At 43.1% G+C, this 25309-nt stretch overlaps 1 protein-coding gene across 11 annotated transcripts in view; it reads left to right on the top strand.

Moving 5' to 3' along the window:
* caska (calcium/calmodulin-dependent serine protein kinase a) overlaps window positions 1-25309 on the top strand; it is a 425905-nt gene that overhangs the window by 46618 nt on the left and 353978 nt on the right. For 4 of the 11 annotated variants that reach the window (XM_060929827.1, XM_060929826.1, XM_060929824.1 and 1 more), the window contains exon 1: window positions 16309-16559. The exons of 4 other annotated variants lie outside the window; for them this stretch is intronic. In XM_060929827.1, the coding sequence (XP_060785810.1) occupies window positions 16459-16559 (101 nt within the window). In that variant the 5' untranslated portion in view covers window positions 16309-16458. Of the gene's footprint in view, window positions 1-16308; window positions 16560-25309 lie in introns of those variants that run through there. 3 more of the 11 variants (XM_060929832.1, XM_060929829.1, XM_060929828.1) reach the window with 1 other exon arrangement.

The following is a 25309-nucleotide window of genomic DNA, read 5'->3' as shown; positions in this document are numbered from 1 at the left end:
TTGGTCATTTATTTATTGAGGAAAATGATCCAATATTACATATCTGTGAGTGGCAAAAGTATGTGAACCTCTAGGATTAGCAGTTAATTTGAAGGTGAAATTAGAGTCAGGTGTTTTCAATCAATGGGATGACAATCAGGTGTGAGTGGGCACCCTGTTTTATTTAAAGAACAGGGATCTATCAAAGTCTGATCTTCACAACACATGTTTGTGGAAGTGTATCATGGCACGAACAAAGGAGATTTCTGAGGAGCTCAGAAAAAGCGTTGTTGATGCTCATCAGGCTGGAAAAGGTTACAAAACCATCTCTAAAGAGTTTGGACTCCACCAATCCACAGTCAGACAGATTGTGTACAAATGGAGGAAATTCAAGACCATTGTTACCTTCCCCAGGAGTGGTTGACCAACCAAGATCACTCCAAGAGCAAGGCGTGTAATAGTCAGCGAGGTCACAAAGGACCCCAGGGTAACTTCTAAGCAACTGAAGGCCTCTCTCACATTGGCTAATGTTCATGAGTCCACCATCGGGAGAACACTGAACAACAATGGTGTGCATGGCAGGGTTGCAAGGAGAAAGCCACTGCTTTCCAAAAAGAACATTGCTGCTCATCTGCAGTTTGCTAAAGATCTTGTGGACAAGCCAGAAGGCTATTGGAAAAATGTTTTGTGGACGGAGGAGACCAAAATAGAACTTTTTGGTTTAAATGAGAAGCGTTATGTTTGGAGAAAGGAAAACACTGCATTCCAGCATACAACCTTATCCCGTCTGTGAAACATGGTGGTGGTAGCATCATGGTTTGGACCTGTTTTGCTGCATCTGGGCCAGGACGGCTTGCCATCATTGATGGAACAATGAATTCTGAATTATACCAGTGAATTCTAAAGGAAAATGTCAGGACATCGGCCCATGAACTGAATCTCAAGAGAAGGTGGGTCATGCAGCAAGACAGTGACCCTAAGCACACAAGTCGTTTTACCAAAGAATGGTTAAAGAAGAATAAAGTTAATGTTTTGGAATGGCCAAGTCAAAGTCCTGACCTTAATCCAATCGAAATGTGGAAGGACCTGAAGCGAGCAGTTCATGCGAGGAAACCCACCAACATCCCAGAGTTGAAGCTGTTCTGTACAGAGGAATGGGCTAAAATTCATCCAAGCCGGTGTGCAGGACTGATCAACAGTTACCGCAAACGTTTAGTAGCAGTTATTGCTGCACAAGGGGGTCACACCAGATACTGAAAGCAAAGGTTCACATACTTTTGCCACTCACAGATATGTAATATTGGATCATTTTCCTCAGTAAATAAATGACCAAGTATAATAATTTTGTCTTATTTGTTTAACTGGGTTCTCTTTATCTACTTTTAGGACTTGTGTGAAAATCTGATGATGTTTTAGGTCATATTTATGCAGAAATATAGAAAATTCTAAAGGGTTCACAAACTTCCAAGCACCATTGTACCAATCTTCAGTGATGATGCTGTCGGATTACAGCTTCTCCTAACCACTTACAGTGACCTTGCTAAAAAGATGGGCCTACTGTATGCATCAACACCACCCAAACTGAAACCATGCGCATTGGACCTGAAGCAGGGTTTTTTTTGGGGGGGGGTCCTCAAAGTTTTTCACTGATTGCACTAAATTAGAGTGTCAGTTGCTTTAAGTACCTTGGCAGCTTCGTTACTAATGACTGCTCCATGAAGGAAGAATTAATATTTTATATCCAAGCAATATACTGCGGAAGACAACGCCAACGAGTTTTGACTTCCATGACCTGACAACCAACACCAAGATTAAGGTCTACAACCAGTGCTTTATGCTTTTACCCACGTACAGCGGTGAAACCTGGACTTTATACCATAATCAAGTCAGGCAACTTCACAAGTTATCAGCGTCATCTTAGATTTTAAGGACGAAATGGGACCATTTTGCCAACAATGAAGTTCTCACCAGAGCAGGTGTTGAATATGTAGAGCTCCAACTAGTTAGAACACGCTTGCACCATGTTTCCAGAACGGATAATGAAAGACCAGTTAAAGCCCTCTTGTATGATGAATTGTCCCAAGGAGCATGTCCAGTCGGGTGGGATAAACTTTGATATAAAAGCGCTCCGAAATGTGGTGACATACTCGACCAATGGAAATTTGAAGGTAGAAGACAAAGAATGGAGACAGCTGATTTGTCCAACACGTGATCAAATTTAACGAGAAGAGTCAGCAAATATGAGAAGCAAAGGATAAAAAGGGAGCATGAAAAAAGTTATACCACAGACATGGTTCATTTAACTTTTTCTTCAAATTGACAATTTATCTGTGTCTACACCATCTTATTATGATTGTGTTGTACTCGTATCGAGTGAAGGCGTGTATGTAACGAACTGGAATTCAATTTTTACGGGTACCTGGCATTTTAGATCCGATTCTAATTTTGAACAGAGACAGTTTGGTCTTTCCTCATGCATTCAATTACCAACCTCGCTAAGATTTCCTTCCACCATAATCTTCAAAACCACACGCTGCCTCTGGATGTGTCCTGAGCGAATGCACTGGATCTATTTTCTGCTATTTTTCCTTTTTGTATTTTTTTTCTCCACTTTCTTAATGTTCCCTCATTTTACATCTATATTTATGGATAAAATGCCCTGAGAAATAATTTTGGATTCTTTTACGCCGAGGCAGAATGAAATTAGTTGAGCGCCGATTCTTCATGTTTGGAATGGATAGTAAACTTGCCTGGAGGTCTCGAAAATCAGCACATGGCCTGAGAGCACTTGCTCCAAGACTCACCTCGCTGTTTCCTCCACAGATTTCATTACACTGCCTGGAAATCACATGGGTGATGTGCGGCCTTGTATTTTTATGAATGAGCTTTAACGTTTTCAGCGCACAATCTAACTTTGTAGAGTGTGCTGTTTTATCAGGTATAAAAAGCACTGGACTTTTTAACATTGGTTGTGACATCTGTACATAATGATTCTTAATTGGGTGATGCTGTGAAAATACATCAGACTTTGTGAGCACGTTACTTGGAATATCAATATAATTACAGAAGCCTCTTTGATTTAATTCATTCTGTAAAATCTCTTCAGCTGTAAAGCCAGGACAGGTCGGACGTCATATTTCTATTCTGCATGAGAGAGAGAGGTGACTCGGCTCAGGTTTAGACTGGTAACGCTTCAATATCAAAGTCTCCCATTTAGCATCTTGTGAATTTCTGGAGAGTGGTCCTTCACCTTATGCTATCCTCTGTTGCCCCTTTTCCACCAAAGCAGTTCCAGGGCTGGTTCGGGGCCAGTGCTTAGTTTGGAACCGGGTTTTCTGTTTCCACTGACAAAGAACTGGCTCTGGGGCCAGAAAAACCGGTTCCAGGCTAGCACCAACTCTCTGCTGGGCCAGAGGAAAGAACCGCTTACGTCAGCGGGGGGGCGGAGTTGTTAAGACCAATAACAAGACCGTGAAAGATCGCCATTTTTAAGCGATGAGAAGCAGCAGCTGTACAAACGTGGTCATTTATTATTATTATTATTATTATTATTATTGTTGTTGTTGTTGCTGCTGCTGCTTCTTCCGTGTTGTTTTTGCTTCGATATTCGCGCCAAGGTTTAAGCAGATGTAGCGACGTAACTGACACATACAGCGACGTAATGACGTATACAGCGACGTAATGACGTGGCACCGTGAGCGATGGAAAAGCAAACTGGTTCTCAGCTGGCTTGCAAGTTGAACGAGTTGTGAATCAGCACCAGCCCCGAACCAGCCCTGGAACTGATTTGGTGGAAAAGGGGTATGTGTGCACTCATCTTTTCTTGTATGTCATTATGTACAGGTCATATAGCCTATACTGTGGCTGGGCAAAATGCCTACCATATGAGTTACAAAAGCATTTCTACAATACGCATGTATCACGATATAGATTTGCTTGCAAACTGCCAGCAACACAGTTTGTGTGTGCATGTGTGTGGGGGGGTTTAAAGTGCATATCATGGGTAAATTCAGGAGCAAGATCAATGTAATTCTCCTATTTTATATTAAACTTTGGTCAAATATCTGTCACATTCTGCATTCTGTGCAATTTTTTTTACCTTGCGTAATAACAGGAAAAACTCAGTTGGTCTGCCTCTGAAAAAACTTGGCGTTTGGATTTCCCGGCAAACATTGATTTTCGTGACGTCGCGTGCGGGACGCCTCCCTCTGAATCCTACGTCAGCGCTGGTTTGTTTATGAGAAAACGACCTGGTGGTTTTCTGCAAATTTCTTCAACGTTATCGCGTAATTATTAAAATGGTTAACAGATGGATCGTAGGAGGGTGTAGCAACACCAATCTTGATGGGATTAGCACTCATCGTTTCCCAAAAGACCGGACAATGAGAGAGAAATGGCAGCGCTTGGTCTACACAGGCTGTGCACTGAAACCGTGCAAAGCTCGCGCAGCCTGCTGGCGCTTCCGCAGGTGACGTCACGAATCTGGCTCCAGGCTCCCTTGGGATTTTTCCAGACGCGTTTTATTTTATTTTTTTCTGCTGTAGACAGATGGCCTTGTGCAAAATTACCCTTCTGGATGAGTGTGTAAAGGGACATACTTTCATATAAAAAAACAAAACGAAATTGTTCCAGAATATGCCCTTTAAATTAATTTATTTTTTACAAACATACTTTATTTAATGTCTACAAATCCTCTGTATAAATATTACCACCATGTCTGTTGCTTCCAGTCAATTTGTAATGAAATTAATTTTTAAATTAAAATTTTTTTTACAATATCCATGATACCAGTAAAAGCATATTATGATCTCAGTACAGTGGAGCGCTGTTAACACTGTCGTTGGGATCCAAAGAATCCAGCCGTCCATTATCTCTAGCCACTTATCCTGTACAGGGTCGCAGGCGAGCTGGAGCCTATCCCAGCTGACTACGGGCGAAAGGCGGGGTACACCCTGGACAAGTCGCCAGGTCATCACAGGGCTGACACATAGACACAGACAACCATTCACACACTCATTCACACCTACGGTCAATTTAGAGTCACCACTTAACCTAACCTGCATGTCTTTGGACTGTGGGGGAAACCGGAGCACCCGGAGGAAACCCACGCGGACACGGGGAGAACATGCAAACTCCACACAGAAAGGCCCTCGCCGGCCCCGGGGCTCGAACCCAGGACCTTCTTGCTGTGAGGCGACAGCGCTAACCACTACACCACCGTGCTGCCCACAAGAAAAATATGTGACTTCTTTTTGTACGTTTCGGCGGTTAAAATAAAAATGCGCACAGACTTTTTATTTTTCTAGCGGTAGTATTTAACTGCCGTCGGCGGATCCATGATCCGAAAAATCTAAAATGAGTCGCCTTATCAACAAAAAAAACCAATGGATGCTTCTGCATGTTATTTAAATCAATTTTATTTACATGTATATGCATATAAAAGTATCCTGTTTTGCATTGCAAGGTATTTAAAATACAATACCTTTTTGGCCTGCTCTGAACAGTTCTGTGCGTGATTTTCTGTCCAGTGTAGTAGCAGCACCGAGGTAATTACAAGTCATATAAAATTACAATAGCTGTGAGAAGAATATGGACAATCATGGAATAATTAACTGCATGTAATAAGTAAACAAGAAGTGTTAAAAGAATAAAACAATGATTATCGTGCAGCAAGCACAGTTCAGGCATAGCACATAACACGGCACATTTTAGTCCTTGGTTTTACTGAAAGTCTGTATGCGTTTGTTGAAATCTTGCCTGTAATCGGACGAAATGAAGCATGTTTTGTAGATGGCGTGACGCTCAACACAGAAGTATCGTTGCATTCAAACCATCTTAACTCATTTTTAAGTGACTTTATGACCTTGAAGTGGCAGGTGGTACAGTAGATCCGTGATGTCATCCTCATCGACGACGACTTCTTCACCAATCTGTTCCGGTTGCTGCTGGTTCTCGGTGACGTTCTGAATATTTCTTTGTCCGGCATTGCCTTTGAAGTAGCCGTCATAGTTGATGGTGAGCCATGTTTTAATGAGTTCGTTGCTCAAATTTTGGGAGCCTTGAGCGTGACGGTGTTGCAACAGTTTTGTGTAATAGCAACCTATGTTATAATCAGGGCTTTGAACCAGAATTTTTTTCCTATTGGTTCGTTCCGAACAGAAACGGAATTTTAACGTTTCCGGTTTTGGGTTCCACCATTAAATAGACGTTCCCGAACCGGTTAGAACAAAAAAATTTCGTTCCCGGAACGGTTAATTGCGTTCCCTGTCAGCTGTTTAACAAATGGCTATAAAATTATGTCTCTGTCTCATCCAGCTTAAGCCAAATGTAGGCTAATTCTATTACAACCTTCATTAAATAAGACAAGAAATAATTCAAAACAATTATTATTTCAAATGTTGGCGATTTGGATTCTCAGTACGTCTTCCCATCTACACAAACAGAAAAAGTGCCAAAAATGAAAGAGAATTCGTGTAGTGTGTTACCAAAGGCTAGTCAGGCCCTATGGAGGGCTACCACATGACGTCACCGCGCCGCGAGATTTTGTTAGGCGCCATATTGGAAGACCAAGTACACATCTATGCAAGTACATACATACATAAAACAAACTACACCTGAAATGTAGCCAGGGCCGGTTCTGCCCTAATCTGGACCCGGGTGCAACATCGCGCAAACCCCCACCCCCCCCCCACCCCCACCCCAAAAAAAAACACCAGTCTAAATCAGGACAACCATCACATAACTATAAACATTTTATATCAACTATTTTAACTAAATGGGCTATAATAAATAAGCCTGCAGGCAGCCACGGCGGGCTGCCTCAGAAAAGTAACCATTCAATGACACCACTGAAAGCCTGCAGCCATGGCGGGCTGCCTTAAAAAGTAACCATTTGTCCTACCTTAAAACTCGTTTTGCATTTTCTGCCTCCTTTTTTGTATTTTCAACCCTCCGTTTATTTTCTTTCCTTTTCTGAAAACCCGATTTGTGTCCAGACATTTTGTTCTGCTACCAACGAACTAACTCGTCAGGTCTCATCTCTCGAGCCCGCGATGATTCCCGTGGGAAGGGCAACAACTGATACATTTTTACAAACAGCCAATAGGGAGGTTGCAACGTTCAGGCTCTTCTTTGCTCAGACACTCAGTAATGCACTTACTGAGTAATGCACTTACTCACTTATTATCACGTGGAGACGTGATAGTAGTCCACCCTCCCGCTCTCTCCATTCAGTCAGCGAACGTCACACAGGAAGTGAACCCCAGCGGGTCATAGAAACTTGCGCAGGAGAAGAATGGCTTTTTTATTTGTAGGCTATGGAAACTTTGAGGAACGAAATAAAAACCGGTATTAACCGGTTACCATTTATTTTTAATAAGCGTTTCTGTTCCGGAACATAAAAAATAATAAAGTTTCTGGTTTCGTTTCTGTTCCATGTGAAATAGAAAAAGTTCCCGGTTTCCGTTGAACCGGTTCAAAGCCCTGGTTATAATACAGTGGAGCACCGTTATATCATATGACCTCACCTTATCCGTGATTTAGACTAAGCATCATTTTCTTCAGGCTTGTAACCTTCCTCATCCCTTGTTCTTCACTCCATCTGAGCCTATAGCAATGCGCTGGGATTGTGTAAGTGGGCGTGTTGAGCGGAGAGAACTATTCATGCACTCTGGGCTGTAGTTTCTAAGGCAGCTACAACTCCAGACTCCTGCTGATCACCTACTCCAACTCTCCATCCTGCAGCTATGCACTTTGTTCCAGCACTGCGTGCTGAAATGGACTCGGCAGGCATCGTTTCACTCGCGTACAGAGTCGGACTGAATCAGTGATGTGTATTGTACTGCAGCTCACCTCCTGTTTGGGTGAGAACAAGAGCAAATGCTGCAACATCCAATCGCACAACACGGTCACCAACGCTGCTGTCCTGTCGAGGTAGGTTTTGTCATCAGCACAGTATTGTTTAGGGTCCCTCCTACTTGCAACCTCGTTCCAGTGTTGATTTCCGCTCACACCCACACCAGTCACATACACACTTCGTTACAATGAGCTAGGCTTCGCTGAATGCATTTCCTTGTAACTGGAGGAATGAGGGTGGGGGTTATTCGAGCAGCTCGTGCTTTTGTTAAAGCAATTTGATGCAGCACTGTTACTGTCCACTGTATCTCCATTAATCTGATCCTTGTAAGTGAAAACGTTTTAAGGCGTGTTCAAGGCTGCATTCCATTCATCATGTTTGTGTAGTAAATGGTATGTCAATGGAGTAGTGACACCACTGTTGTAATGACAGAATATTTAGTATTATATTTGGAGGTGCACGGGTGGCATGATGGTGCCGTGGTTAGCGCTGTCGCCTCACAGCAAGAAGGTCCGGGTTCGAGCCCAGCGACTGACGAGGGCCTTTCTGTGCGGAGTTTGCATGTTCTCCCTGTGTCCGCGTGGGTTTCCTCCGGGTGGTCCAGTTTCCCCCACAGTCCAAAGACATGCAGGTTAGGTTAACTGGTGACTCTAATACCCTGTCCACACTAGGGATTTTGTACCGATACGATACTACTTTCGTACCGCAACATCTGTCCACACTAGCAACTATACCGGTACTGTAGCGGTATAACTGTATCGGTACGAAACCCACAAATGTATGGGTTTCGTACCGCTACAGTATCGGTACTGTAGCGCTTCGCTGTAGTGTGGACAGATGAAGCGGTTCTGTATCGATACAAATATAATGCACATGCGCAAAGTCACACACCTCAATCGATGTCTTCGCTGAATAAAATAGTGAAGAACGGAGATTCGTTTTCTTTGTTTCTTTCTCAACTGCCTCGCGCGTTTTATACGATTCGACTGAATAAATGACCACCAGAAATACAGACTGTACACTGACAACAAAAAGCACACACGCGTTGTTTCATCCGCCATATTCTCGGAAGGAAGTTACTCGGTAACCACGGAAACATTTCGCGCACGCGCATTTCAACTATCGTGAAAGAAAACCGCAAACATTTCTCGCTAGTGTGGACAGATGCACTAAACTGTACCGGTATACTTTGTATCGATACAGTTATACCACTTTCGTACCGGTATAAGTGTGAACACAGCTTATATTGACCGTAGGTGTGAATGTGAGTGTGAATGGTTGTCTGTGTCTATGTGTCAGCCCTGTGATGACCTGGCGACTTGTCCAGGGTGTACCCCGCCTTTCACCCGTAGTCAGCTGGGATAGGCTCCAGCTTGCCTGCAACCCTGTAGAACAGGATAAAGCGGCTAGAGGTAACGGATGGATTTGGAGATGCGTGGTATTTTATGCTATTTTATTCAAATTCGATATGAAATGTTCTAATATTTTGAGGGGTTTTTTTTTTGCACTTAGAAAAATGCTTAACATTTTTAGTTTGTGTAATGAATAAAGAATATATTAAATTTTCACTTTCTTAAATAACTGATGGGAAAATATTGAACTTTGTCATGGTATTCTAATTGTTTGAGGCACTAGTATTTACGAACCTATTTTACGGGAAACATTCACGACCGTTTCATACAAAACTAGTTCAGTTTTATTAGTCCACTTGCTTTGTTGGTCAATTGACCGTTGTAAGCAAATAACTGATGTATCAAGTTTTTGAAATATCAAGCTTGAGCGCTGTGGGTTAGAGGCTGTCCACACGGCAACGGATTCAGGTGAATCCGATAAAATTGTTTATCGTTTCGGCCTGGCGTCCACACAGCACCGGCGTTTTGGGTGCCCCAAAACGATATTTTTTGAGAACGGGTTCCAGAGTGGAAAAATCTGGCAACGGCGCCATTGCGAAGTCGTCTGGATGAGTAGAACGGATTTGTTTACGATGACGTCACAACCACATGACTAGAACAAGCAGCACTCTCGCTATTTTGTATGAACCACTGCATTGCATTCACTTTTGTATACAGCTTTTCTTTTAAATAAACAAGTAACTGAACCATTTCTTGAATTTATTTATTTTTATTGGATAAGACTGCTTTTCAAAATGTTCACACACAATATAAAAAGTTATATAAATTATATAAAAATGCTTTTCAAAATGTTCACACACAATAAGAAAATTAAGTCATATAAAACTATGCACACTAATAAAACTAATTTGTACACACAGAAGGCACGATTTCCTCGCGTAGTCGCAGCCATCTTCTTCTTGTTGTTGTGTGCTTGTTCCTGTGAGTGCTTCACGCCGGGTAGAAGAAGGGGTTTATGTGCATACGTCCTACTTCTTCTATTGTTATGGTGTCTCCGATGGGACCGTCTTACAGCGCACGTAGAGGTGTGGCATGTGTATTGCATCGTTTTCAGCAAGCGTTGCGTTGCCATATGTACCTGAAATTTTACTGATCCTTTGCCCATGTGGACGCGATTTTTTTTTTTTTTTTTAAATAAAATCTCGTTGCTGCTGTCATTCGGATGTAGCCTTAGAGCTGCATACATTGTTTTCCACCAGGTCGTTCCCAACCCCCCCACTGAAGGTGGCGTGTCCCGTCTCAAAACAAAAAAAACCCTATTGGTATGTGGGGGTTTTTTTTCGTTTTTTTTCCCCCTCTCCATAGCAGGCAACATATCTTTGCGTTGTATGCTGTTTGTTTTTATTTTTACCTGAATGATTTCTTACTCTGCACACACCTGTAAACATAATTATTGCCTAGTTCAATAGCAATTATGAGCATCTTTCCTTAGTTTTAGATGATCTAAAACTACCTCAGATCAGTATTGATTAATTTTTGTATCTGATAATATTCGATTGTAATGATGTGAAAGCACTGGTTCACTACTGAACACCAGGCACCCAGCAGGGTCACGCCATGATGTCGCGGTGTTTGACGCACGGCATACGGTGTCCACTTTTAGGCAGTACCTAAATCTCTATATTAAAAGAGAAAATGCATATTGAAGAAAAGGCTAACTCCACATCACTCTGGAATCCATTTTTCTTCCTCTGTTTCTCATTGGAAATCAGTTGGCTCTTTCTTTTCCACATATGATTTGAGCATGGGTGGGCATTTGGAGGTGTTTATCATGTACCTACTCTGATCTCCGTGGCTTCTTAACACTATGATCTTCGTTCTGCGTAACAATAGACCATTAATGATGTATCCATCTCGAAATGCCTCACACTCACCCTGAGCTCAGCCTCCATCTCCTGTATCTACATGTGGAAGCATTCCAGGCAAACTGATCCTACAATTCACCAAATCAGTCCAGCTGCCCCTTTGTTAAAATCGCTTCGGTCTTTAAGTCCAGTTCATCAGCAGGGAAATGTGCTCTCGTCCTGTAGATATAAAAAGACTTCCAGAATGGCCATTTCACTCGTCTTCAAGGTCTCAGTATCTGAAATGGTGACTTAAGGCCAATTTATGCTGACAACGCAGTCCTCGCAGACGGTGTCGCAGATACGGTCTGCGTAGCCCCCCCACCTTCGCAGACGCTCTGCGTGCACCTCCCAAAAATTGTGACCACCGCAGAAGCCTCGCAGACAGCGTCGCAGACCAGAGGGCTCTGATTGGTCCACTCTACATCCGTTGTACACGCACTTCCGCTTCCCTACTTTCCCGGTTTGGTTTGTTTTCACGACCGCCATTTTTAAAAACACGAGCGAAGATGGAGCAGCACGAAGAGCGGTTGATTGAGGAAGTGAGGAAGTACGTACATCTATACGACTCCAGTTCTAGTTTTATAAGTAACCGGAGGATAAACACTCCACTAACCACACCCACCAACTACTCCTAGCGATTTCGCGACTTCGTGCCCCCTTGCGTTGTAGCAGTGAATAACATCGCACACACCTATTACTCCCTGCTCAACGATAAATTACAACTGTCTGCGAAAAGCTGTCTGTGAAAGCCTTGTCGCAAGAGCATGCAGAGGCCTTCAGGCTACATCCACACGACAACGGCAACGAGATGTTATTAAAAAAAATATCGCGTCCACATGGGCAACGGATCAGTAAAATATCAGGTCCATATGGCAACGCAACGCTTGCTGAAAACGATGCAATACACATGCCACACCTCTAGGTGCGCTGTAAGACGGTCCCTTCGGAGACACCAGAACAATAGAAGAAGTAAGGACGCATGCGCATAAACTATTATGCGCGAGACTTCATATTAGCCACAAAGTCAGAAAAATCTGTTCGTAAAATTACATTATAATGACCAAATACAATGAAAAATATTTTTCCAGTCTCACCTGTGAAAGGTAATCCCATGTGATCTCGTTTGGACGGTAAACCTGTTGGTACAGTTAAACGCAGCACATGAATGAGGCATCTTTATTCTCCGCTTTGACCTATCCAATATGGCGGCGAGGATGACACATGATTCTACGCGGAAGGCGGCGTCTTTAATGGTCCGGAATAAATTGAATGCTACACGTTGATGGATTAATTTGTTGTTCTACGCCCTTTTTGAGGAATGTATTGTAGGACTTAAACCAACATCTGAATAGGTGAGATCGCTCCTTTTTTTCCCTATTTTTGCTGGCGGGATTGACTCTGCCCTAAGGGCTATTCTCTCTCTCTCTCTCTCTCACTTTGCACCATTACACAATAAATATTCACAGTGAAAATATTTTGTAAGCGTGTTTCATGAACCAAGTTATAGGGTTTGTTGACGACTCGCATCGAGTTCGTTACACTTCTACCCGGCGTGAAGCACATGTGGTTGTGACGTCATCGTAAACAAATCTGTTCTACTCATCCAGACGACTTCACAATGGCGCCGTTGCCAGATCTTTCCACTCTGGAACCCGTTCTCAAAAGATTTCGTTTTGGGCACCCAAAACGCCGGTGCCGTGTGGACGCCAGGCCGAAACGATAAACAATTTTATCAGATTCACCTGAATCCGTTGCCGTGTGGACAGGGCCTTAGAATAATGCTTTTGGAGCCTGAAGTAATTAAAGGTGATGGTCTGGGAGTCATCACCCCCACCCTGGTTTAACTTCTTCGAGCATATCTCTGTTGACTGTGGTAAATGTACACTACTGTTCAAAAGTTTGGGGTCACTTTGAAATGTCCTTATTTTTGAAAGAAAAGCACTGCTCTTTTCAATGAAGATCACTTTAAACTAATCAGAAATCCACTCTATACATTGCTAATGTGGTAAATGACTATTCTAGCTGCAAATGTCTGGTTTTTGGTGCAATATCTCCATAGGTGTATAGAGGCCCATTTCCAGCAACTCTCACTCCAGTGTTCTAATGGTACAATGTGTTTGCTCATTGCCTCAGAAGGCTAATGGATGATTAGAAAACCCTTGTACAATCATGTTAGCACAGCTGAAAACAGTTGAGCTCTTTAGAGAAGCTATAAAACTGACCTTCCTTTGAGCAGATTGAGTTTCTGGAGCATCACATTTGTGGGCTCGATTAAATGCTCAAAAAAATGTCTTGACTATATTTTCTATTCATTTTACAACTTACGGTGGTAAATAAAAGTGTGACTTTTCATGGAAAACACAAAATTGTCTGGGTGACCCCAAACTTTTGAACGGTAGTGTACTTAATTTCATTCTTTTAGAATTTTGGACATGAGTGACCTGATGCATGTATGGTGCATGTTTAGAGTTCTTTGCTTTTACGGGAATAAAAGAAACAACGCCTGACCCGTAGTAATAGAAACAGCCACTTTATGGTATGTTTGTCTGTTTATTCTGGACTTTAATGACGCATGGTCACAGCATAAAGGCTCTGGGCAAGCTGGTGTTTATTCATGTGAGACGGGCATGTGGTAATTCGCAGGTTGGAGTGGTGCCATTTTCCACCTTGACGCATTTGACTTCCAAAGTTTATTAAAAAAAAAAAAAAAGTGTCTCTTGCTAGCAGCAAACTATCCAGCTAACTGTGGTGCGTTGTGTATTTTTTCCAAAAACACTGAACTTCCCCCAAAACAACAGTTTATACCGCAGGTGGCTCATCTCACGTTTGATTATCATACTGTAGATTTGTACCTGACATCAGCCTGATCTCTCTAATGCTCCTGTGGTTGAATGGACACATCCCCACATACACGCACCAAAATCTAGTAATCATTAAAGGGTCTAAATCTGGAATGGGAGCTTCAAAAAGCACATATTAGTATCATGGCCACGTGTCCACTAAATTTTGGGTTACGCATGCACTATAAAGTGTTTTTCTATTGTTAGGGTAGCACGGTGGTGTAGTGGTTAGCACAGTCACCTCACAGCAAGAACGTTGCGGGTTTGAACCTCATGGCTGACTAGGGCCTTTCTGTGTGGAGTTTGCATGTTCTCGTGCCTCTGAGTACAAAGGTTTCCTCCCATGGGCTGAAGACATGCGGATTAGGTCAACTGGCTACTCTAATGCTGTGTTCACACTTATACCGGTACGAAAGTGGTATAACTGTATCGATACAAAGTATACCGGTACAGTTTAGTGCATCTGTCCACACTAGCGAGAAATGTTTGCGGTTTTCTTTCACGGTAGTTGAAATGCGCGTGCGCGAAATGTTTCCGTGGTTACCGAGTAACTTCCTTCCGAGAATATACGGCATCCGTTATTTCGAGATCTTGAGAAAACATAATTATTTCATGATCTCAGCTGGATCACTGTATCTCCGTGGGTAGAGACGAAGCCGGGCCAGTCTTCTGCGGAGGTGCCGCGGACTCATTTTGAAATTATCCCTTATTAAAAGACTTAATGCAATCTCTCCCTGTGTCAACCCCTGATCAAAATATTGCCTTATTAGGTGATCGATTATTCCAGACATTCTAATGACCAAAGTTGCGTCTATACAGAATGAGAAACAGCCCCAAAGTCAGCATATCACAAGTCTCTCGGCGCACCTGAATGAACCATTTCTCAGCTGTTTACTCGAGATCATGAAATAACGGTTTTGTTTTCTCGAGATCTTGAATTAGTTGTGTTGTTTTCTCGAGATCCTGAATTAATTATGTCGTTATCTCGGGATAACAAGGTGAATTAAAAAAAAAAAAAAGGATTATATGAAGGGCCTCTCTCGGCTTCCGTACGGATGTAACAACGTGTGTGTGCTTTTTGTTGTCAGTGTACAGTCTGCATTTCTGGTGGTCATTTATTCAGTCGAATCGTATAAAACGCGCGAGGCGGTTGAGAAAGAAACAAACGAATCTCCGTTCATCACTATTTTATTCAGCGAAGACATCGATTGAGGTGTGTGACTTTGTGCATTATATTTGTATCGATACAGAGCCGCTTCATCTGTCCACACTACAGCGAAGCGCTACAGTACCGATACTGTACCGGTACGAAACCCATACATTTGTGGGTTTCGTACCGATACAGTTATACCGCTACAGTACCGGTATAGTTGCTAGTGTGGACAGGTGTTGCGGTACGAAAGTAGTTTCGTATCGGTACAAAATCCCTAGTGTGGACAGGGTATAAATTGCCCGTAGGTGTGAGCGAGTGTGAATAGTTGTTCGTCTGTGTTGGCTTGGTAACCTGCCTGAAGTCAACCGGGACAAGATGAGATGAAACTTTTATTAATTCCGAAGGAAATTCTCCAGCTTCCCTGACGACTCTGATTGATAAGCGGCATAGATGACGGACGGATGGATTTCTATTGTTGTAGAATGTTGGTAATATTTAATTGTTGAACACACATCGGCAACGTCATGATCAGGATCCTGACCGTCAGACAAAAAGGTTGTACAAAGTGCTCATTTGTAAGTGTCCGATGTGGTCAATACGATACAATAATGAACTGCAAACCATGCCATGGGTAACGCTTGAATTTCTTCACTGCTGCTTTGAATTTTGCTCAACAGAATGAATGAAGGGAAGGCTCTAAAGTTTGAAAGCATGGACTTTTTTTTTTTTTGTAGTTGTGCTGTGTCTGTTCTCCAGATATTTCCTGCAGTGGTGTGGGGAAAGGCACTTGCTCAGCAGACAGGGTGGTACTCGGTTCTACCTTTCCTCAGGGTAGAATAAGTGTGGGGGTGTAGCATAATACTAATCGTAGCAATTGTGATAAGTTCGTTTTTTTTTCTGGAGATGTAATATATTTCCGCTATTTGCAATAGATTTGGATGCTTTATGCAGAGGAGCTGCAACGAATTCATAACCGTTCAGAAGGCCAACCGTTTGACCCAATTGTCAAGTTCTCACCAAGTATAGATGGCGTTTGTCGTGGTACAAAGCAGCAGCGCTCAAGGCTTCTCTCACACTCTGCATATTAGGCCTTGTTGATTTGCAAGTGCAGTTCTTGTGGAAACGCTGCCAGCTCCTGTTTTGCATGCTTGTATTTCTCAGGGCTGTCTGACTTCACCAGTGTGGGTCTCTCTACCTGTTCACCAAAGCAAAGCTCGATCGTCCCTCTTTTCTCATCATACACCTTGAGCTGCAGTGGGTTCGAGAGCTAGCAAGAGCCTGCATGTTCTTTACTTTTATAGCTGATTTTGCGGCTGGATGACTTTGGGTAGTTCTGTCCTGTTTTGGAGCTTTAGATCAAAACGTATGAGCCATGGTGTTTAGAGAACGTAGTCCAGATGCACAGAGCGCTCGATTCTGGCTGAGAAACCGACACGGTTCAGCACACGTGGATTCTTGTGACGGAAAGAGAAGGTGGGCAAGATCTCTCTGTACTTTTTTTCCTTGAAAAGGTCAGCTTTTATTTTGAACATTTTGTTTTTACTAGTGAAATCACTGTGTATATCATATGTATGAAGAACCTCGTAACTGGATTTCAGTTCAATTTGAAGTAAATATAAATTGATGCATCTTGATTTTTTTTTCCTCTTTTATACCCTGCATCGTGGTGTGGGCGGGTTTTTATTTTTTATTTTTTATAGTGCTGTCAAGCGATTAAAATATTTAATCGCGATTAATGTCACGACTGTCATAGTTAACTCGCGATTAATCGCAATTTAATCGCGCATTTTTGTCACACGAAAAACCATTGTAATTCCCTTACCAGCATAAAAAAGTGAATGGGCTTGTTTTGTACCAATGTTTTTCTTATTGCAAAGCATAACACGTCTTGACACAGCCACCGCAAACTGAAACCTAAGCTGAGCACCGTGGCTCTTCGTCCCGAGACTAACAAGAGAACCATGAGTGAAGTGATCTACTGCTTGAGTTAGTCTACAACTCAGAGAGACAGGTTACACAGTGACGGTAGGCTTGACATGCTTGATTATAATATAAAGTACACTATTATATTAACTTTAAGTTGTTCGTTGATAAATATTGCATTGAATCTGATCTTTACTGTTTCAGCTCACTTAACACATTTTGTACTTTTACACTTTCTGCCTGTTGATGCGTCGCGCTGTCCAATCAGAGGCGGCCAAATTTGCATATTACAGGAAGGATTTCTGGGATAGCATTGAGTTTACAGTTCAGAGGGATCTGGCTTCTTTAGACGCTGCCTTCTTAAAACTGAATAAATATTTAAAAAGAGCCAAATGAGCCAGTCTTTTGAACGGCTCTTTTCAAAGAACGGATCACAAAGATGCGGATCCCATCAAAGAGCCGTAAATCCCATCTCTACTAGTGCGCCCTGCCCGCGCTGGTTCTTTGAGGGAGGAGGGCAGAGGACTCTGGCTGTGCGGGGCGTGGCATTACAGTCTAGCTGCTATCGTTTTTCTAAGCAAAGTCTCTGTTCCAAGTTCCTGGCAGTTTCAAAAGCTTATGAAAAACCTACATGTCACAGAGCGTTAATCTCGCGATAAAAAAATTATCGCCGTTAAAATTGAGTCAAGTTAACGCGTTAATAACGCGACATTTTTGACAGCACTAATTTTTTATAAACGTGCCCACACCACGATGCAGGGTCTTCTTCTGGCTGCTCCCAATTAGGGGTCGCCACAGCAATGGAGACAAAAGATCCGCTGTGGCGACTCTTAATCGGGAGGAGCCAGTAAAAGACGACGACCCTGCATCGTGGTGTGGGCGTTTGTTTGTTTTTGTTTTTTTAAACCTGCCCACACCACAATGCAGGGTCATCATCATCTTCTGGCTGCTCCCAATTAGGGGTCGCCACAGCAATGGAGATGAAAGATCCGCTGTGGCAACCCTTAATCGGGAGGAGCCAGTAGAAGACGACGACCCTGCATCGTGGTGTGGGCAGGTTTAAAAAAACAAAACAAACGCACGCCCACACCACGATGCAGGGTCATCGTCTTCTGGCTGCTCCCAATTAGGGGTCGCCACAGCAATGGAGATGAAAGATCCGCTGTGGCGACCCTTAATCGGGAGGAGCCAGTAGAAGACGACGACCCTGCATCATGGTGTGGGCGTTTGTTTGTTTTGTTTTTTTAAACCTGCCCACACCACGATGCAGAGTCATCATCATCTTCTGGCTGCTCCCAATTAGGGGTCGCCACAGCAATGGAGATGAAAGATCCGCTGTGGCGACCCCTAATCGGGAGGAGCCAGTAGAAGACGACGACCCTGCATCGTGGTGTGGTGTGTGGGTTTTTTTTTTTTTTTGTAGTATAATTGCTTGTTGCTTTGAATACACATGTATCATTTTAAAATTAGTTTGCTTAATGCAAGTTTGTCAAAATGTGCTTTCTATAAATAGACATTTAGACAGCTACTGCGAACACGGTCTCGGAAATCTGTCCCTCATCCATGTAATTTTATTAGGACAGCTGACTATAAATGAACAAGTGCTTTTAGTGACGGAGGTGATGGAAAAAGGAGACGGTAGAATCTGTATATCTCTTATTTACTGATTTTATTCTGTGACTAGTTCTCTCTGCGACAGAGATCACATCTATTTGTTTAGCCGGATTTAGCCAAGAGGGAAAAATAAACGAGAGACATATTGGGACTGCGTGTGTGTGTGTGTGTACTGCATGATGCTGTCTCTGCTTGGCCAGACTCCAGCTTATAATTTTATTTGTGCTTGTGTATAGAATACTGTTCCAAGTGTTTTGGAAGGCCTGCCTGACAGGGCAGTTTAAATGTGCTCAGATTAGTGTTTCGCAGGCACCAGTAACATGCTGCTCACAGGCCTTCTCAGCACCTTCTCACCGGTCTGGTGTAAGATCAGAGCATGTTGCTGCCATCCTGTGCTGAAAGCTTCCTCACGTCTTCCCCGTTGCTGCTTGGTGAGCATGTAATCAGAGCTGATTGTTTGTTTTTTATTCTTAGCCATTTAAAAAACTGTTTGTGGCCCAAATTCAGTGGATTTGACTGACTGTATTTGGATGATTGTATAATCAAGAGCATTTGTATGAAGTGGGTGAGTTTCTTAATATGGGCTCAAGACTGATTTATTTTAGCTATACTGCAAATACACGATAGCTGCACATATCCTGAATTTATTCGGTGTGTCGATTTTGTACACAGCTGCAGAAATTAATACGTCTCTGCGGTGCAACACTAACGTAAATAGCGGAGGCAGTATTGCACCATGTGATACTGGGTCTACAACCGAATGAATAAAGTCGTGTCCCAAATCGCATACTTGTTTACTACTGTAGATGGTAACGGAGTATTAAGACTAACAGTTTCCAGCAGTAAGTGTTTTTATATTTTTAAAAAACCCTTAAAGTGCATATCACGGGTAAATCCAGGAGCAAGATCAATGTAATTCTCCTATTCTATATTAAACTTTGGTCAAATATCTGTCACATTTTGCATTTTGTGCAAATTTTTTTACCTTGCGCAATACCAGAAAAATTAATCAAGCCATTTGAGGCGAATTGGTCCGCCTTTTGAAAAAACTTGGCATTTGGATTTCCCGGGAAACATTGATTTTCGTGACGTCACGTGCGGGACGCCTCCCTCTGAATCCTACGTCAGCGCTGGTTTGTTTGAGAAAATAACCTGGTGGTTTTCTGCAAATTTCTTCAACGTTATCATGTAATTATTAAAATGGTTAACAGATGTATCGTAGGAGGGTGTAGCAACATTACATTCTTCATCCAAAGGTGAAGTAACACTGCGCTCAGGTGCCAATTCCATATTTCAATGCAAAATCGCTAGCTGCTAAACTTGGTCTACACAGGCTGTGCACTGAAACCGTACAAGCTCTCGCAGCCTGCTGGCGCTTCCGCAGGTAACGTCACGAATCTGGCTCCAGACTCCCTTGGGATTTTTCCAGACGCGTTTTATTTTATTTTTTTCTGCTGTAGACAGATGGCCTTGTGCAAAATTACCCTTCTGGATGAGTGTGTAAAGGGACATTCTTTCATATAAAAAAACAAAACCGAATTTGCTCCAGGATATGCACTTTAAAGGACCCATGGCATGGTGGTTTGTTGATGCTTTAAACGGGCTCGTGGAGGTTTCCGGATGTTATATCCGCAGCCTTTCTCGAAATAAACCCTCGGCACGTAGATATAGCCTCCTGGGAGAAAGCCCCATTTCAGCGCTTTTCCCAGTGCGTCGTATTGCTAATGAGAAGCAGGAGGCGGGGAAGGGTAGAGGGTGGGGGCGAGCCATGGGGGGAGGGGGAGGGGCTTGACCAAGCTGCGCGCACACATCCTCGCTGCTATCAGTGCCTGTAGCCACGCTGCTAAGACAAAACCCCGTTCTCCCTCGGACTCCTTTCATAAACTCAACGTGACACAGAGAACAGAGAGTGAGAGTGTTCGGAGTGGTAGTTTACGAACGTATAATACCCTAGGCTTGAACACGCACTCCATAACCAAAGAGGATAGAAGCAGCAACTACAGCAACATATCGCTTATCCAACAGAAGACATGCATTGCGGAGCAATAGTCAAACATAAGCTCATAAGTTACAGTCAATTTCCAGACTAAACTCAGTTTAACAGAGCATGCTGCATGCTCTTTAGTTTTGTAGCGCAGAGTACCTGGCTAACTGCAGGAAGCGGTTAGCTGCACAGCTAATGTAGCCATTGCTAGGCTAACGCACCGATTTTAAAACACGGCAAAACGACCAGTTATACACTTACTTGTTCGGTGTTTGTGGCTGATGCGGCAGGGATGCTTGGTACGGACCCAGGCTTCAGTGACAGTTGATGTGCAAAACCTGCCCTGTACTGTCCCAAGTTGTGGAAACATTCATCAGTAAAATGCTTCCGACAAACATACACCGTCTTAGGTAGACTCGACGGCGTATTATTGGAGTAAATAAAATTAAGCCACTGCGTCTTCAGGGGCTCTCCTGTCGGCAGTAAAAACAGACTCTTTTCTGTGTTGTCACATCCATGTACAGCGCAATTTCCATGTTTCGCTCGCTTAGGTGATGCCATGTTGTTGTGTCCTCTATGGTCTCCTCACTACAACTGGGCGGGGCAATCCATACAGTGGGTGGGAATCCAGAGGGGGGGCGTGGGGATCATCTCCCTTGCTGACGTAGTAAAGGGAAGAGTTTATCAACGCGCCGTTTTGACGCGCCATTCTCAAACGTTGGGCATAGTTTGGTTTACACATTATGAAATTTCTAGCCACTGGGGTGACTTAAGAAGGTCAGAGGAACTCATTTTAACGTTAAAAAACCTCAGAAAGTGAAAATTTCATGCCGTGGGACCTTTAAACCTATTGAGAGGCCTGCTTTGAGTACAAGTTTTCTAGATTTGTAACCATTTTTGATCGGATGAAGGTTTTTGATTCGAGACACGAATCATAACACTCAGGAACGTTGGTCAGTCTGTTTTAACGTTGCTGCAAATGAAATTGAAAAGTTCAGTCTTTGAAACGAGATGGACAAGGATGTTTTGGCTCTGATGTACCATCTAGTGGATGCTGCTTTTAATCCTCCAGATGTACATAAGATGGGCACGTGACTCGGTAAATAACGCTGCTTGTGTAGCACCTGCATCTTTGCATGTACAGTACCGCTCAAAAGTTTGGACACCTTCTAATTCAATGGGGTTTTTATTTCTTTTTGATTCATTAAGATGCTTCATGTCTTAAAGTTGTGATGGATGTCGTTTCTCTTTACTTAGTTGAGCGGTTCGTGACACATGGATTAGTACAGTTGTGGAATAGGGCTATTTACTGTATTTATAATTTACTATTTGATTTCAAACACACTAAAGCGGCAAGAAACTGCACTTTAATTTTTGCCAATAGTGTGCAAAGTGTCAAGGTTAACGGTGGCTACCTTGAAAAATCTAAAATATGAAACGAACCCTTTTTTTTTTTTTTTTTTTTTTTTTTTTTTTAAACAAAAAACACATGGAATTATTTCATAGTTTTGATATCTTCAGTATTGTTCTGCAATGCCAAATAGTCAAAATACAGAAAAACCTATGAGTTGTCGTGTCCAAACTTTGGTACTGTACGTGTGTAGAAAGTGATGTATATCTGTACTTTTCGAATTTAGACTCGCAGGAACCTCCCTCTTTCCATTCATTTTTCCATACCGTTTATCTGTCAGGGTTGCAGTGGAAGCTGGAGCCAATTTCAGCTAACTTTGGGCGAGAAGCAAGGTCCATCTCTCCTCTGCTGACTAAGGGTGTATTCAGACCAGGATAGTTCGATAGTTCACTTGCTTTGGTCCGAACCAAATGTTTTTTTTAATTTTTTCATTTTGGTGCGGTTCGCTTTCACACTGTACATTTTAGTAAGCGGACCAAAATCTGTCAACAAAGCCACGCGCCCTGAGGTTGTTCAGCTATTGGTCAGAGACGACACGCGCACAAAGCGTTAAGTTCAAAAGTAGTCATGGAGGCTTTCCGTGCTGTTATTCTTTTTAATGTCATCAAAGCTATATGTTTTTTCCAGTTTTTACTGTTTTCACAATTGTGCGATTACTGTGCTGTTGTACAAGTAATTTATCAACGACGACGACAAAGGGCAAGGCGGCTACGGAGGATAGCGCTGATGAGCGCACATCATGTTGTGACAGTTCTGGCTCTTCACGCAATAGATGAATTTCTTTTTTGCGTCGCTAGTACCGCCACTTTTTGAAAGAATGTCCCTGATTTTAATGTAGGTCTGACGGAGTTTCTTCACTTTTAGCCGACATTGTTCTGGGGAGCGCGTGAACCCCTTCTCCTTCATTTTCTCACTGAATACAGCAAACACGTCGGCATTTTTGTGTGTTCTCTCCAAAAGCTCAGATATGTGGACATCTGCCCAGATATCCACAAGGGTACGTGTTTCTTCCTCGGCCCACGTTTGCCCCCTACTCATTTTTTGTACTCTGTAGTCTAGTCTACCACTGGTCTGAATGACTGAACAACTGTTGTAAGGTTCCCTTGACAACCGAAACAGTGTTTGCACTTTGCGGTGGAGTGTCAAGACTCTGTTTCCCATAATGCTCGACAAACGACGGAAGCTCCCGAGGTACAAAAAAGCAAAACTGTCGGATTAGGTCCGGTCTGCTTTCACACCTCCAAAAGATCCGCACCAGGGTTCCTTTGGTCCGGACGGAGTCCGACCTTGCAGCTCGGTCTCGGTCCGCTTGTTTGGTCTGGACCAGAGTTCGGTGGTTTGTATTCAGACCAACCCAAAAGGTCTGGACCAAGGGAAATTTGGTTCGTTTGGTCCAGACCAAACAACGTAGGTGTGAATACGCCATAAAAGCATACAAATGAATCCAACCTCCAAACAAAACACCGGGACCGAGTGAAACAAATTGACGTTATACAGAATATTAAAGCTGCAAGAATGTAGTAAACTGAATCAAAGGGGAAGAGCAAATATCAACATCCAAAACAAACTCAGGGTTCATGAACGTCCAATTTACCGAGGACTCAACTAGACCTGCAACTACTGCATCATCAGTAATGAGGAACGGAGAAATTTGGAGTAAATTGGATTGGACTTTTTGGAAAACCTGAATTGGACTCGCCACAGATAAGACACACAGAGAGAGAGAGAGAGAATTTAATAAAGAGAATACAACTGATGCATAAAAGGATTAAGGGGTCATCCATATTTTCATCATTATCATGAGTCTACAAAGAGTAGACTTTTGAGCAAACCCCCCCCCCCCCCCCCCCCCCCAAAAAAAAGTGTACATTATGGCCCTTTTCCACTACCCTTTTTCAGCTTGCTTCAGCCCGACACGGCTCGCGTTTCGACTACCTTAGAACAGCACGACTCGGCTCGCTTCAGCCTTACTTAGCACCCAAAACTCGCACGGTTTTGGAGTAGGGCTGAAGCGAGCCGAGCCGAGTGGGGCTAGGGGCGTGAGCAGACACTCCCCTGTGCACTGATTGGTGAGGAGGCGTGTCCTCACATGCCCACACACGCCCCGCGAGCACGCTGGGATCTGTAAACACCGCAAACCCGGAAGAAGAAGAATTACGAATTACGAGAATTTCTGAAGCCTTATGCGCCTCGCCTCATCTATACGCTCTTGCCAGTATCTGTTGGCGTTGTCGGTGACAACAAGCCACAGCACCAAGACCAGCAACACTAACGACTCCATGTTTATTGTTTACTATCCGGGTCGTGAGACTACCGCTTAAAAGGTCACTGATGTCACTGTTTGCGCCGCCTAACGACATCACGTGACGTCCACCCACTTTCGCTAACTCCACCCAATGTGTCCACCCACTTCCAGCCAGCACGGTTCAGCACGGTTGTAGTCGAAATGCAACTCCAACAGCCCCGCTCAGCTCGACTCAGCACGGCACGGCTCAGCCCGACTCAGCCGCGTTTGTAGTGGAAAAGCGGCATTAGTAGACAAAAAAATTATGGATCTACGTGGAATAGGAATTCAAAATAAAACCATGTCTTGTATTACTTTTTATTAAAATCGGATGACAGGACAATACAAAGATTCACAAGAGAAGAAAAGAAGACACAAGACGGGTCCAGAAGTTTTCATAGAAAGCAGGCGATTCATTTTTGAAAATTAGGGACCGTCTTTTTAAGGGGAGCTGTCGCCTTTTGCCTTTGAAACGTTCGTTTTTGATTCTTTCCAAGCAGCCTGTCCTGCCCTAACTGCCTCCTGCCGCTTCTCAGATGAATGCAGGAAACAATAAACGTTTAAAAACTGCTCGTACTCGTTTGAAGGAGTCTTGTGAATAGCGGTATTTCTGCTATTCACAAATTTGTAAATGCGGTCAAAATCTGGGTCAGCCATTGTTGTATTAAAGAAAGAAAGCGTGTAGAGCTAGCTGGCAACACCGATGTGGCGCGAAATTTTTAACATGGCGGCCGCCGATTCGCACATTGACGGATCGTTTTTTCATTTTTAAAAAGTGTACGCCTGGTCATTAACCCCTTCCCCCCCGCGTAAGGTTTGTACGCTCGTGATAATAATGATAAATTATGGATGACCCCTAACTTGAGTAACTGATCTTGGGTAACTTGACTTGGTGCGATCCGTGCAGCTACGTTTGAAGTCCTCGTCAGAAACACAATTCTGGATAGATGTACAAGTTTCCAATTAGGACTTTCAGTGACCAAGGTTTGCAGTTAGGATTTTCAGTG

This window comes from Neoarius graeffei, chromosome 9 (genome assembly GCF_027579695.1).
Source record: "Neoarius graeffei isolate fNeoGra1 chromosome 9, fNeoGra1.pri, whole genome shotgun sequence".
In the NCBI taxonomy this organism is placed as follows: Eukaryota; Metazoa; Chordata; class Actinopteri; order Siluriformes; family Ariidae; genus Neoarius; species Neoarius graeffei.
Note: the sequence above shows the minus strand (reverse complement) of the source record. Positions and strands in the feature narration are given on the sequence as shown.